This window comes from Lissotriton vulgaris, chromosome 7, assembly GCF_964263255.1.
Source record: "Lissotriton vulgaris chromosome 7, aLisVul1.2, whole genome shotgun sequence".
Taxonomy (NCBI): Eukaryota; Metazoa; Chordata; class Amphibia; order Caudata; family Salamandridae; genus Lissotriton; species Lissotriton vulgaris.
In genome coordinates, this window is record NC_141695.1 from 1,512,870,953 (window position 1) to 1,512,885,059 (window position 14,107).

General features: G+C 49.4%; 1 protein-coding gene across 1 annotated transcript in view; it reads left to right on the forward strand.

Moving 5' to 3' along the window:
• PIGT (phosphatidylinositol glycan anchor biosynthesis class T) overlaps window positions 1-14,107 on the forward strand; it is a 262,746-nt gene that overhangs the window by 99,189 nt on the left and 149,450 nt on the right. Inside the window, exon 5 of the mRNA XM_086932377.1 lies at window positions 10,511-10,597. Within this exon, the coding sequence (XP_086788503.1) occupies window positions 10,511-10,597 (87 nt within the window). The remainder of the gene's footprint in view (window positions 1-10,510; window positions 10,598-14,107) is intronic.

A 14,107-nucleotide genomic window follows, 5' to 3' on the forward strand; every position in this document is an offset into this window, starting at 1 on the left:
GCTTGTTTCCGGTTCAGGGAAGACCTGGCTTGGCAGTTCGGGCTAGACCGTTCCCATGAGGCACAGGGTCAAGACTGATTTGCATATAGCTGGGTCTGAACTGAGGTGGCAGAATGAAAATTGTTCCTAACTATTGTGTAGGAAAGTTTAAATTCTAATAAGGAAGCAGAGGCGAGGATCATCCCACCCAGTGAGACATTTCTCTGCAGGGATTTCATCCTATGGAGTAAGTAAACAGCTTTTCAAGACAAGTTTACTGTAATAATATTATGTTTATTAAGAAACCCTGGTAGCAAAGTTCTTCAGGGAGGCAATGTACTGTGTCGTTACACAAAGGAAAAGTGTGTGTGTAGGCATTTATATAGCGCACTGCTACCCGTAGGCGTCCTGGCGCTTCGACCGCCGCGAAACCCTTCCTGGCTTCCCTGAGAGATGGTCCCTTAATGGGTATCTCCAGGGTGAGACCAGGCATCCCCGGCGGTCTGGGGGGCCGTTAGTGAAGATGAGGCAAGCTAATGCCCAGAGTTGCTGAGTGTGATCGCTGATCAGAGTGGGCACCGAGGCGAGAGAATTATCGAGTCCGCTGACCCTGGTCCAGAAACCTGCCGCGCCGGGAATCGAACCCTGGTCCCGGGCCGTCCTCTGCTCTCGGGTCTGCCGCCTCTAACCAGTGAGCCCCATACTGATTCCTTTCTTTGATCATAGGATCGGATAGGAACAAGCAAGACCAGTGAAGAGGTTATTGAGACTTGACTTGTGCAACAAAAGAGGAGGCTCAATAGGAAAGAAGGTCTATTACGGATGGGGAGGAGTCTGATTGGATGTTAAAATGGACTTTTGGAGCCTTCTTCCCTGGAGGGTTATTGAGAGGAGAAACGGCCGGGTAAGCGGCCCCTGCCGTGGTCGGCCCCTTGGAAAACCCCAGGGTAGAAGATTCTCCTAACAGAAGTTTAGGCCTTATAGATGGAGGTGAACATCGCCACAAACTTCCCGGACTCCTTAATGACGGGGTCACTGAAAAGATAGCATTTGGCCACTGCCTCCACTTCCGAGGACGCGAGATCCCCCAACTTCGTATCCACTTTCATAACCAATGAGCAGTGGCGCTCTGTAGATAGCACACAATTGCCAATCCCCGAAAAGATGACCGTACGCTGCGCCTAGGCGGAGAGTATCTCGGGCGAGATTAGGGACCTAGACAACTTGGCTTCCTCTGCCATTTCCAAAATTTTGTTACGGGGCTCTATAACATCCAGTAGGCTTTTTTGGCAAGTGTGCCAACATCTATCGATCTCCTTCTTCGGGTCATTAATAAGCTTTGCCAGGAAAGTGGACATCCTGGGGTCAGTCTCAAGAGTGAGGGCAACCTTTCCCTCCAAAGAATGGCGAGGATATTCCGCCCGGAGGAAGTTGCAAACCACCATTTCCAGCAGCATGCACAGGCGCCCTGCCACATAATTGGCCACCTCATCTGCCGGAGCCCAGTCAGAGGTTCTAGGGTGTGTGATATCATCAGGGTCCTGCATATCTTGTGTTGTGTCAGACAAGGAGTGTTCCAGTGAAGGGACAGAGTCAGAGGACCGGCGCCAAGGTCTGGATTGGCCCACCTCCTCATCAGAATCCTCATGGGATTCATTCTTTCTTTTTTTTTTAACAACTCTTTTTATTGACCGATTGCACAAAAGACGCAGCACTCCGTACCCCGGAGGGACTGCAAAGAAGCATTACTTATCATAAGCAGCAATCTATACAGCATCTTGGAACATAACCCCTAACCCCCCGCCCACCTACTCCACCCCTTCCGCCAACACCCCTCTCCAACCCGGATCCATTCCCCCCCGCCCCCCCCTCCTCCGCACAATGACATTTCGGTCCTGTAGAGAAAAGAAGAAGATTACATACATAAAGCAATGTGTACTATGTCGCCTCCATAACCCCATCACAACAGCCCCTCAGTGTCTCTTGACAGCGCTGGCGGTTCCAGCCATATACCTCTGTAGTCCGCCCATCGTTTCCAAATTTTGTAATGTTTCCTAGGGCAGCCCCTGGCTTCAAAAACTGGCCGCTCCAACCCCATACAAAAATCAAGGCCCTTTTTCCACACCACTACCTTAGGAGCCTGGGGGTCTTTCCAGGCCTGAGCCACATCTCGCTTCGCAACCGTAAGACCCAACTGGAGCAGATGTCTCTTATATAAATTGCCACCTACTCCTTCGAAGACGTGGAGAAGCCCTAGTTTGGGAGTACGAGGAAGGTCCCAGCCCAGCACTTCGGATAAGCAGTCCCACACCCCGGTCCAAAATCTAGCCAAATTACCACAGCTCCACACCGTATGTAGGAGAGTGCCCATCTCATGACCACATCACAAGCATTCAGGGGATTCAATCAGTCCAGCCCGCCACAATCTTTCCCTGGTGTAGAAAGCCCTATGTAGGTACTTGAATTGGATAAAGCGCAGGCGCATGGCAATAGCCGCTCCTCTTGGGGCCTCAAGGGCTTCTCAACAATCTTCTTCCTCTAGCTCCCCCACATCCCTTACCCAGGAATCCCGCAGCTTCTGCAATGAGGAGGAGCAATGTGTGACCAGTGTTTGGTAGATGCAGGATATTTTCTTCTCCTCCAGGTCTCCCATGAGCACTTTTGCCTCTATCGGGCTAAACTCGGTCAAGGAGTCCAGTCCCTCCAGGGTAGGTGTAATGGCATGACGGAATTGCAAGTACCTAAAGAACTGCGTTCGGGGCATGTGAAACTCCTCGCTGAGCTCTTGAAAGGATTTAAGTGACGTGCTTTTCAGAACGTGTCCTAATGTGGAGATTCTGTTGTATTCTGGGTTTAGTGTTTGTTACTGCTCTTCTCTGCTCCAAGCTACTCAGCCAGTGTGAGTGTTCCAGGTTAGAATGTGAGTGTGGTTGACATGGATGGAATGCTTGTGTGACTGGTATGAGGTTGGCAGTTGGAGTATGGGCTGAGTAGCTAGGAGGCTGCTCCTGGTGGGGCTGCTTGTTCCAGCATAATACTTCCTGTTAACTTAACTATGGCTGAATAAACCTACTTCATATCTCAACTACAACTGCCTCGGCTACATCTTTGTATGTATGTATGGACTTACATACCACAGACTCCTATAGTATCCCAACCCCGAAAGCCCCCCAGTGACGCCAGTCAACCATTTTGCCAGAGCGGGGTCTCCTCCTTCAGTCTACCCCACCATCCCATGCGATGCAAAGCCTGCATCCAAGACAACTTGGGTAACCCTGGGCAGCCCTTTCCTGGTGGAGTGTAGCGTATCAGGTTCCATGAGGTATCTCTCAAGGGCATACGCCTGGTCCTATCCCCATACCACCATTCATTTAGAATGAGGAGGTGGAACGCCTGGTAATAAGACAGAATATCTGATGTTGCCAGCCCTCTGCAGTATGTGGACAAAAAGCAGGTGCGCAAGGCCAGTCTCACAGCCCCCCTGCCCACAGGAACTGACCCAGAGCCGAGTTTACTTGCAAAAACCATTGCGGCGAGATCGAATACGGGTGAATCTGAAGCTGGTACAGAAGGCGTGGAAGACCTGCCGTAGATATTGAGGGGCATGCGAAACCAAGATTTCATATCTGTCAGAACCCGGTCCCAGACCGGCATTATGTTGCTCTCTCAAGAAATGGCGGGTGAAACCGTTAAAAACACACCCAAATACTTGAGGCCCCCGGTAGCTACCTTCAGTGGCGAAGACCACGAGCCGAGCCCTTCACAATCCCCCAGCACCCACAGAGTGGGTCTACGCGGGTTCGGGTACAATCCTGACACTTGGCCGAATACTCTCATGATCTCCAGGACTCGAGGCCACGACCTATTCACATCTGTAAGGAAAAACAGGACGTCATCCGCATACAATGCGATTTTGTCCGATGGACCAGCATCCCATTCAAAGCCCCGTAATTGTGCATCCACTCGGACCCATGCGGCCAGCGGCTCCATAGCGTGAGCAAACAGATACGGCGAGAGGGGGCATCCCTGTCGAGTGCCCCGCCTTATGGAGAAGGCCGCAGACGTGGCCCCCGCCACCCTCGCCGAGGCCGTAAAATCAGTATGCAATAGCTTCAGGTAGGACATAAAGTGTGGCCCAAAGTTAAGGTGTGAGAGGAGTGCAAAGAGGTAGACCCAGCTCAGGGAGTCAAAGGCCCTGTCAATGTCAGCCAGTAACAGTACCGCCTGAGCCCCGGTGTCCCCAATCGCCTCTACCGCTACATGCGCGCGTCTGATGTTGTGTCTTGTTGCCCTATGGGGCATGAACCCGTCCTGGTCCGGGTGAATCAGGTCCGTTATAAGGGGGAGGAGCCGGTTCGCGAGTGCCTTGGCCAGTATCTGGGCCTCGATATTTAGAAGGGAAATCGGGCGATATGACTCCTGTTTGTCTGGGGGTCGTCCGGGCGTGCAGACCCCTACAATCTCAGCATGTCTCCAATCTGCCGGCAGGAGTCCATGCTCTCTCGCCGCCTTTAAGGCATTCTTATAGTGTAACCCTAATTGGAGATGGTATTTCTTGAAGAACTCGCTCGGAAACCCGTTAGGCCCGGGGGCCTTGCCAGTGTTAAGTTCCCCTTGGGCCGTGCCCAGTTCCTCGGCCAACAGCGGAAGTTCGAGGCGCTCTCGCACGTCCTCTGGGAGTGCGCGTGGTGGGAGATCTGCAATAAATTTATCTATGTCCGGCCCAGATAGACACTCCTGTGGGGCATACTGGGCCGCATAGTACAGAGCAAAGCTGTCTGCCAGCTTCTTTGGGGACGAGATCGAGGCCCCAGCTTCATCTCCAAGGCCCGGCAGCGCCTGCGCGCGGAATGTGTTTTGGCAGAGTCTATGCAACATTGTGCTCGATTTGTCGCCCCATTGATAGATTCTAATCCGTGTCGCCAACCAGATTTGCTATATTTGCCGGGCCTCGTCGAGCAGCAGGGACGCATAAGACTGCTGGGCCAATAGTAACTGCCCCACCTCCCTACCGTCTCGAGCCACCCCGCATCGATTCTCCAGCAACTCCACCGTTGCTGCGGCCTTCACCAACTGTTCCTTGCGCTTCCTACGAGCCGCCGAGCACCAGGCAATGTCCACTCCACGGAGCGTGGGCTTTAGGACTTCCCAGAGCGTCACTACATCAGTCACCGAGCCTAGATTATCTACCCAGTTATGAGCTATGGCCTCCCCATATGGTTCTGATAAGCCTCCTGCTGTAGGTTCCACACTGATAGGCGCCATTGAAATGGTTGTCTCACCCTGTCTAGAGTAATGTCTACCGTGACTGGAGAGTGGTCAGATAAACCCCTGTGGTAGGATAATGCGATTCATTCTTGAAGTCCTGAAGAACCATCACAGGGCCCAGAGGCCCTGACTGAGGGCTTAGCTAGGGTCACGAAGGTCCTCTTTAAGTGATCAAACTCATCATAATCGATCTGACCTCTCATTTCCACTTCTGGGGTGCAGGATCTTGTCAAACACAAGGAGATGATGGACGGAGCGCTGAAACTTTTCAGACACTCACCCCCAGTCACAGATCTGAGTTGAATCCATCATCATTCTTTAGATCACTTCACCACCTCAGTTCAGACCCAGCTATATGCAAATCAGTCTTGACCCTGTGTTTCATGGGAACAGTCTAGCCCGAACTGCCAAGCCAGGTCTTCCCTGAGCTGGAAACAAGCATCCTGGGACCGGTTTCTGGGTAATACCCTTCATCAGCCAGGCTAGCTTGAATCCAGTGGCAAAGTAAGCAAGGGGCATACCCTGGATCTTGGATCGTGTCCCTGAGGAACCTGGAAAGGGGTAAGAGTCCGTGGGATCCCCAATGCTGCGAGGTCCAGTCTGGGACCTCCGCACATTCCTACACCATTTGCCTGTAAACGTGCTGTTCCAGGTGAGCCATTGCCTCAGACACTGCCCTATATATGGAGGCGTATCCCACCTCATAAAATTTGTCACCTTAGGGGAGGAATGGCAGGGCCTCCTACTTCTCCACATTGGTACTCGCCGACGTCTGTATGACGTTTTGACAGAGAGCTACACCAGAGCTGACGCAGAGCTGTCTATTATGGCACTAGGAAGCCAAGTAATATATGAGGAGACCAGAGGCCTCACGATGCAAGGGTCTATGCCCGGGGACACTTACCCCACTGCAGTCTGCAGGGGGAAAAGCCTAGGACCTTGTCCCCACCAAGGCCTACAAGGCCACTGATCTCAAGTAAAGACCTTGCAGGGTGTCAAAGGGGGATAATACAGACCCTATAGGGTAGGGTTCTTCAAAGTTCGTCCTGGAGGGCCGGACCCATGCCAGATTTTTAGCATATCCCCATTTAGATAAATGTAGTTATCTTAAACATCTGGCATGGATCTGGCCCTCCGGGACCGACTTTGGAGAACCCTGCTATAGGGTGTATATTCATCATGGGAAAACCAGTATACCTCTGTCTCCAGGCTGTGGGGCAAGGCTCAACAACTCCGGTGTTGCACGTCTCCAATCTCACTCCAGGTTAGCTGAAGGACGCATACCGTGGAGCATAAGAGCCGCACTGAGTGGGGGCCCTGCATAGCCACCTAGTAGGCAGAGGACTGCGCTGGACTCGCAGTCTTGCTGTGCAGCAATGGAAGCGTGGGTCGAGTAAGGAGCGCAATAGCGTTTCCAACACAGAATGAAAGAAACCTGAAAACAAACACAGGAAATACTTATTTGTGGCTGCCTTATCTGCGAAGAAAGAGGGAGCTTCAAGAGAGACAAAGGTGTGTATGTGGACTGTTTCTCTCTAATTGGCTGTTGATGTTATTATTGTTGTTTCCCAAGTATTTCTGGTAATCTTAGTTTGTATATGCTTTATCATAAATGGTTTTTATTTGGTTTATCATAAATGACTGGTGTTTGTGAATTTACTTAATAAAGTGAAGGAAGTAAAGCATAATCCTCACCTCCGGTCCGGACATAGAATTATTTTCATGACCTTATTGGTATCAGTTGTGACCTTTTTAACTGTAGCGACAAATACTTTTATAGCCTAAAATCTGGTCAGGATCTCGTCCAGAGTAGATGAAGACATTGCTATGTTGGTGAATGTGATCCAGACCATTTTCCCCCCAGTGCGTCCGAAAACTGGAGTGGTCTGAGGTGTCTTCCCAGACATGGAAAGCCAAAGGTTACCTTAGCGCCAGCAAATGTTCCCACCAATTTCTATATTGAGAAGAAAGGCTTTAGAAGCACATCAATGAAGACGAGGGAAACATGAATATCAGAAATTACACTCATTTGATCCAGAAGAAACTCTAATCATATTAAAACTGCCGCAAAACACCAGTAATGGAAGGGCACTAACTGTGCAAAAGGGCCTCGTAGTGATCAATTAATGCAATTTTTCCCCCTTATTTAGGTGAAATAACTTGTGAAGAGGTGCCCCACAGCTGCAGACTATGGACCCTAACTGTCCTCACCACTGGGGTCGCACAAACGGTGCTGTGTGCTTGGCTAGGAGAGGAAAGTGAAATAAAATCCACATGGACCGGCCGCATATGTGCAGAGACAAGTAAAAAGCTTGTTAGTCAGTGCGAACTAATTAATCTGGCCGGTGTAATCTGATGTGAGCCGGGTGACCGGGTGTGAAAGGAAAGGGCCATTTGATTGGTCTCCCCGTGCTGATAAACGTCCTGCCTTAGTCTGTGCCTGCCGGCGTCTGATCTAATCATGTTGTTTGGCAGTCACGGGGAGGGAGGCAGAGAGGACGTGCAAATAGTTATTCTGTAAGCTAAGGTGTGGTGTTGTTAGGCAGCCAGTAGGAGGTTGACTCTTCCTTTTCAGCCAGTGCCACAGTGAGCATGTGGTGCCTCAGAACTCCCACCACTGCATGGGGGCTGTAGGCCGCACTGGAGAGACATGCTGCTCGATGTAGGCAGCAGCAGTGAAGTAGTGTGGCTCACTGGTTAGAGGCGGCAGACCCGAGAGCAGAGGACGGCCCGGGACCAGGGTTCGATTCCCGGCGCAGCAGGTTTCTGGACCAGGGTCAGCGGACTCGATAATTCTCTCGCCTCGGTGCCCACTCTGATCAGCGATCACACTCGGCAACTCTGGGCATTAGCTTGCCTCATCTTCACTAACGGCCCCACCAGACCGCCGGGGATGCCTGGTCTCACCCTGGAGATACCCATTAAGGGACCATCTCTCAGGGAAGCCAGGAAGGGTTTTGCAGCGGTCGAAGCGCCTTGGGACCCTACGGGTAAGTAGTGCGCTATATAAATGCCTATACATTTACATACATTTACAGCAGCTTCCTGATCGCGCGCTGCCATTGGAATTTGTGTATTAACACGTTTGACACACACTCTGGTGGGTGGCTGGTAATTACTTAATTCAAAACTTTAATTTCAGGCAGTGTAACTGAGTCGGCGACTACTCTGCAAGGATTCAAGGCAGCAGCCAGGCTCCTCAGGTCGCGAGCCCCTGACCCCCGCGGACGGCAATCATTTCAGTTTGCCGTCCACCTCCTTAGTCCAGGATTGTCAACTGTTTACTCTCCCAGACTTGGCTCCGCAACAATTGAACTTGCCGTGGGCGTGTCCATGATTACAGCCACACCGTGGTTGGGCGAAAGGGCCCTGCGAGCAGCAGCCAGCGCTGCGAGCACCAATGACTGCAGCTGGCGCCGCCCCGAAAGTAACCAGTAGCCAGCCGCCTTCCTTACAAACTCCCTCCTCTGCAGCAGCACCAGGCATGATGTCCACCTGAGGCACCATAGGCAGATTCAGAGCCCCGGGAATCGCACTGAGATACATTGTAGCATGATACATTGATACATTGAGCATGGCAGCAGCCCATAGCTCAGCTGTGAGCGCCCCAAGCCTGCGGGAGCAGTAGGTGCAGGTAGGGTGACCAACTGGCATGGGTGCAAATTCATGACGATGAGTGTAAAAATTCAGGACAAAGGGTCAGAATTCAGGACAAAAATTCAGGACAGAAGATCAAAATTCAGGACAAAAATATCATACAAAAGGTACATTTTAGAGACCTGTCAGAGGAGGTCAGGCAATAGTATATAAGTAAGTAAATAGATAACTAACATAAACTGCTTGTCATTGTTGGATTAAAAATAAAAACAAACATCCCATAGCGCACAGAGCAATTACTAAAAGCTACAGAGCTCCTAAACTAGATGTGCTGTCAACGTGGAACCCCACAGATTTTTATTTGCTGAACTGTAACCATCTCATAAGGAGACAGGCTTTTCTGTGCCTCCAAAGTGGTTAGGGGATAGGAGTGCTGCATGCCGAAGTAACTGCCACTGGCAGCAGGGAAGGTGCCACACCCCCGGGGATTAATGTACTTGATTTATGTCGGGTTCTCAGTGAACAACATTGGAAAACTACACGGGGCCTCAAGGTCCCCTAAGTGCTCTGATTGGGGGAAGCTCTGCTACAATCTACTAGCTCCAAGTGAGCCACTCGCTTCAAAGGCACTAACTTGCCTGCACGTTACGTTAAAGGCAGATGGCCCATTGTAATTTTAAATATGATAATTAGCTGCAGTCAGAATGACAATGTGCCGACCCACAGCCTGTGCGGGGCCGGGGAGGAGCTGCTGCACCCTGAGGAGTTAAAAAGAGAAGTGCGAGCTGGCCCCAATTGTGAAAAGCCTTAACTCCTGGGGCTTCTCGCAGGGGAACAGCACAGCTTGCTTACATGCCCAGAATTTCGGTCAAAAGGCGTCCGTAAAAGGAATGATGACGGCAACGGACAGGACACCAAAATGACGGACGGTCCGTGAACTGTAGGGACGGTTGGTCACCCTAGGTACAGGCCACGGTGGCGAGCTGTCAGCTGCCACACACTCCATAACAGTTCTAGGCTGTGCTTCATCTAGACACTATGTTGAATGCATCATAAGCGTGACGTATTTCAGTGCAGTAATGCGGAGTACCACATTGAAATGCATTAGTCTAACGCCATGCATGGTACTTGGCAGGACTGAGCCTCGCAGGAGGGAATTCAAGCCACAATCCCATCAAAATAGGGTGCAAATGAGTACCTCGATCACACAAAGCTGTCTAATTCAGTGTAGCCCCATACCTCTGCTACACTAAGCTGAGTGGGACTCCTGTTTGAAGTCAGAATAAGACTGGGTCAGGTTGAGCTAACTTAAAAAGCGTTCATCTCTTCCCATGACCAAGCTCCACCACCCCCTTTCCATTTATGTTGTTGGGCTCTACACCAGGTGGGCTTGGAATGGATGTGGCTCCCTTCTATCTCTCATTTTGCACTTTGGATCCCTTCTTTTCCATTTACAGTAGGGGTTTAATAATCTCGGTCTGTTCCTCAGTCTTTTGTTCTGTTCATCTTTTTCTTCCTTCCGTATATTGCGCCTCAGTGAACAATACAGACATCTTTATATTTGATTAATGTGATAAGTGATCTATTTGCACAGGGCACATAACTGGTTGTATTTTCTCAATCTGAAATTGGGTTTTGCAAGTAAACCTATTTTCTCATTTTGCAGGCTGGCCTTGCGAGCCTGTTGAAGGCAGAGCGTCTTTTCCATAGCAGCTACCACTCACAAGCTGTCCACATCCGGCCCATCTGCAGGGTGAGTATGCACGGGGTTGTGTGCCTCTGCAATGGCTAAATGCTTGTAGGTATGCGGACAAAACTTCTATTCGTTTCAAAATAAAATAACTCATTTTTGTCTCCATTTTTGGCCTACATGTTTTTAATTCAAGAAAATGGCAATAAACTATGCAATAAGCAAAGATAGGGTTTCTGTCATTAGTTTGTTGCAGATCATCTAACTTTGTAATGTTACTATTGGCCTTTGTCAAGCCTGTCATTCTGTACATATGGGCTCTACACAAGACCACCTGCTAGAATAGTATAGCTACTTAGGCTAATATATGCCCCTCAAAAGTGGGCAGTACTTAACGACACAGTTGTTTTATTTCAGTTCTGGTGAAGTCCAAGGATAAATCACTTCATCACAAAGGAAAATATGAAGTAGAACTTCTTTACGTCTTATATAATCTCAAACACCATGTCTAAGCGCATCATTTTCCTAACAGCTGCTTAAGACCCTTTCTGACTGTATGCTTTCTCAAAGTCTTCTAGTTTCCATGTAGCCAGATGCGCCAATGATTCTGGTGGTATCTAGATGACTTGCTATAGAGCCCACCTTTTATTCTCAAAGGAGAGGAATCTGTTCTCTCTGCATGGGTGGATCTCAGTTGCAAATCATGTTGGTCTAGTTTATGGCACTGAAGCCTATGATACTGTAAGACAAACTCAGGATCCATGCACAGTACTTGCAGGCTACCAGGGAACATTACATTAGACACCACCACAACAGTAAGTGCCTTGGGTTCTGCCACTAGTATCTAGTAAAGTTATGAATTCACTTCCATGTTTCCTGTGTAAAAATGTTCTACTGTCCTTTGCATTCATCCTTGTAGAAGTTTGAAATTCACATGGCACATTGGGCACATCAAGTCTGATTGCGAGTGCTGTTCAATGCTCAACCCAGTTGTTTGCATCATATTTATGGATTCATCCACCTATACCACTTATGCGTTCAGCGACCCCATTCTCTTGCAGATTTTTTTAGTTTGTTCTCATACAAAGGCCTTTTGAATGATTGGCTCCCAATGCTATGAAACTGGTGGCATAGAAAGCTGCTTTACTTGTAAATTACGGCATCATAAGTGAGGATAGGAAAGCTGCAGCCTTTCTCTTTTGACTTATCTTACACAGGTGTTGATGGGCACAATGTCGTTTGTGAGTTTGATTGTAACAATGTTGATTTGTTTAGCAGTCTGCGAAAGAAGCAGCTGGTAGCATCCATAGGCTTCATATCTGAATGGTTGTCAGAATAGATGTTTTATAAAGAACATTATTGGCTTTTTACCCAGACATAATGCATTTATAAAGTGTCAGAAAATCACAAAATATTTGCAGCGGTAATTCATCTTTTGCAGTCTTTGAACAATCACTGCCCTCACAGCCATCCTCTACCAAAGGTCTGTTAAGTTGTAAAAGAGTACAAGATAGTACGTCAAGAGAAAAATGTCATCCTTTGTTTTAGCATTGATATATGCAATTTAAAAAAAAAAAACATTTTTATTGACAGTACACATTGAAGACCAGTCAGTCAGTATTATGACAGATACAATTGTTAGAAACATAACACACAAGACCACATCATTAAGCTTAATACAGGTATCCATTCATATCATGAAATCCAACACGCCATCTTATAGGTTCGCAATCGCCCCCCCCCCCCCCCCCCCCCCCCTAACAAAGATAGTGTCCCATGATGCACACATTACCGAAATTTTAGTCGCTCAAGTCCGGATCTGAGTCCTCGGGTGGGGGGGGCACAAATGTGGCCTCTAAACCTGTTCCACTTTCCCCAGACCCGCTGCCATTTCTGGGAGCAGCCCCTATCCATAAAGACCGCCCTTTCCGCGACCATGGCACCGTCTTTGTCACAACACCACTGCTGGTGGGAGGGGATCGACGGTGCCCCCCATTGTTGCGTAATATTCCTCTTCGCAAATGTGATACCTCGGGTTGCCCAGGTTTGCTCTGCGTGGTAAAGATCTGTGGGTTACCACACATTAAGCAAGCATCTCCGTGGTTCGGGCGGATATCGTGTCCAGTTAAATGGGAGATCGTGGCCATGACCGCCCTCCAGTATTGAGTAATGTCGGGACATTCCCATATGGTATGATAGAAGGAACCCTGGAGACCACAACCCCTCAAGCAGAGCGGAGTATCCGCCCTCCCTATTTTATGTAGTGTGGGTCTTGTGTAGTATGTTCTGTGTAGTATTTTAAGTTGCACAAGCTTTAGTCTGGATGAGGTCGCCACCTCCCGCGGGGCGCCAGTGCCTCCTGCCAGTCCTGTTCATCCATTTCTCCCATCACCGCCTCCCATTTCCTTTTGAGGGTAGCTGTGGGATCTTTCTGGTTGTTAACCAGCTTGCGATATGTTAATGATGTAGCCTTTTTGCCTAGGTGGTCCGTCAGTAACGATCCTCAAGTGGGGAGGACTCTGGTAAGTCAGTCCCCTTAGGTATGGCCTTCATCAGTGCATGCTGTATTTACATAAACCGGAACTGTTCCGTCCCTGCCTTCTGGTATGTCGCCTGCAACTGCGCGAACGGGACCACCCCGTCCTGCTTCCATAGGTCACCGACCCTGGAGATGCCTATGAGGTCCCATCTCGCGAAACCTTTACTGATGCACAGCATGCCAATCCTGGGGGAGAGCCACAGCGGCATATGTTGAGTGATCACTCCCTCCCATCCCAGCGCTCGTTGCACCGTGTACTATATCTGTACGGTGTGCGCCGTTTAGCCAAAAAGTTTGTTTTTTAGGGATTTAGCGTATAGGGCTCTAAGAATTCCATCCATACCCAGAATATTCCTGTCCATGCGCAAAGCTGGTTTGTCCTGCGGGCCGTGTAACCATTGATTAATTATGATGAGCTGAGAGGCACAATAGTATAAACAAACGTTGGGCAGGGCGATTCCTCCATCATACCAGCTCCGCACAAGCTTGCACAGAGCAATGCGGTGCGGCTTACCTTCCCACAGGAGGTGGCCTACTTCCGCCTCAATGGACTTAAAATAGGAGTTCGAAATCGGTATGGGTGTGTTTTGCAATGCGTTTAAAAACCGAGGGAGAGCCATCATTTTAAATAACGCCGCCCTCCCCAGTAGCGTCAATGGGAGGGAGTGCCAGCATTTGACATCACTCCTTAACCTCCTCAGGGGCCGAAGCAGATTGCGCTCAATGAAATGTTCAGGATTAGGCGTAATATTGATACCGAGATATTTAAAAAAAAACATCCTCAGCAATAGGTTTCGTCACTCCTCTGGGCAATGGTGGTGGGGGCCCGTGTAGAACATAAAGCACTGATTTCGCCCAGTTGATCGAGTAACCGGAGACCCTGCCAGAGGATTCGCAAATGTCGAGTAGGCAGTCGATGGACCACCCCGGTCGTGTCATGTATAACAATATATTGTCTGCGTACAGAGAGATACGCCTCTGTCCACTTCAGTCCTTTTATCACGGGGTCTCTCCGTATCCACGCCACCAGGAGT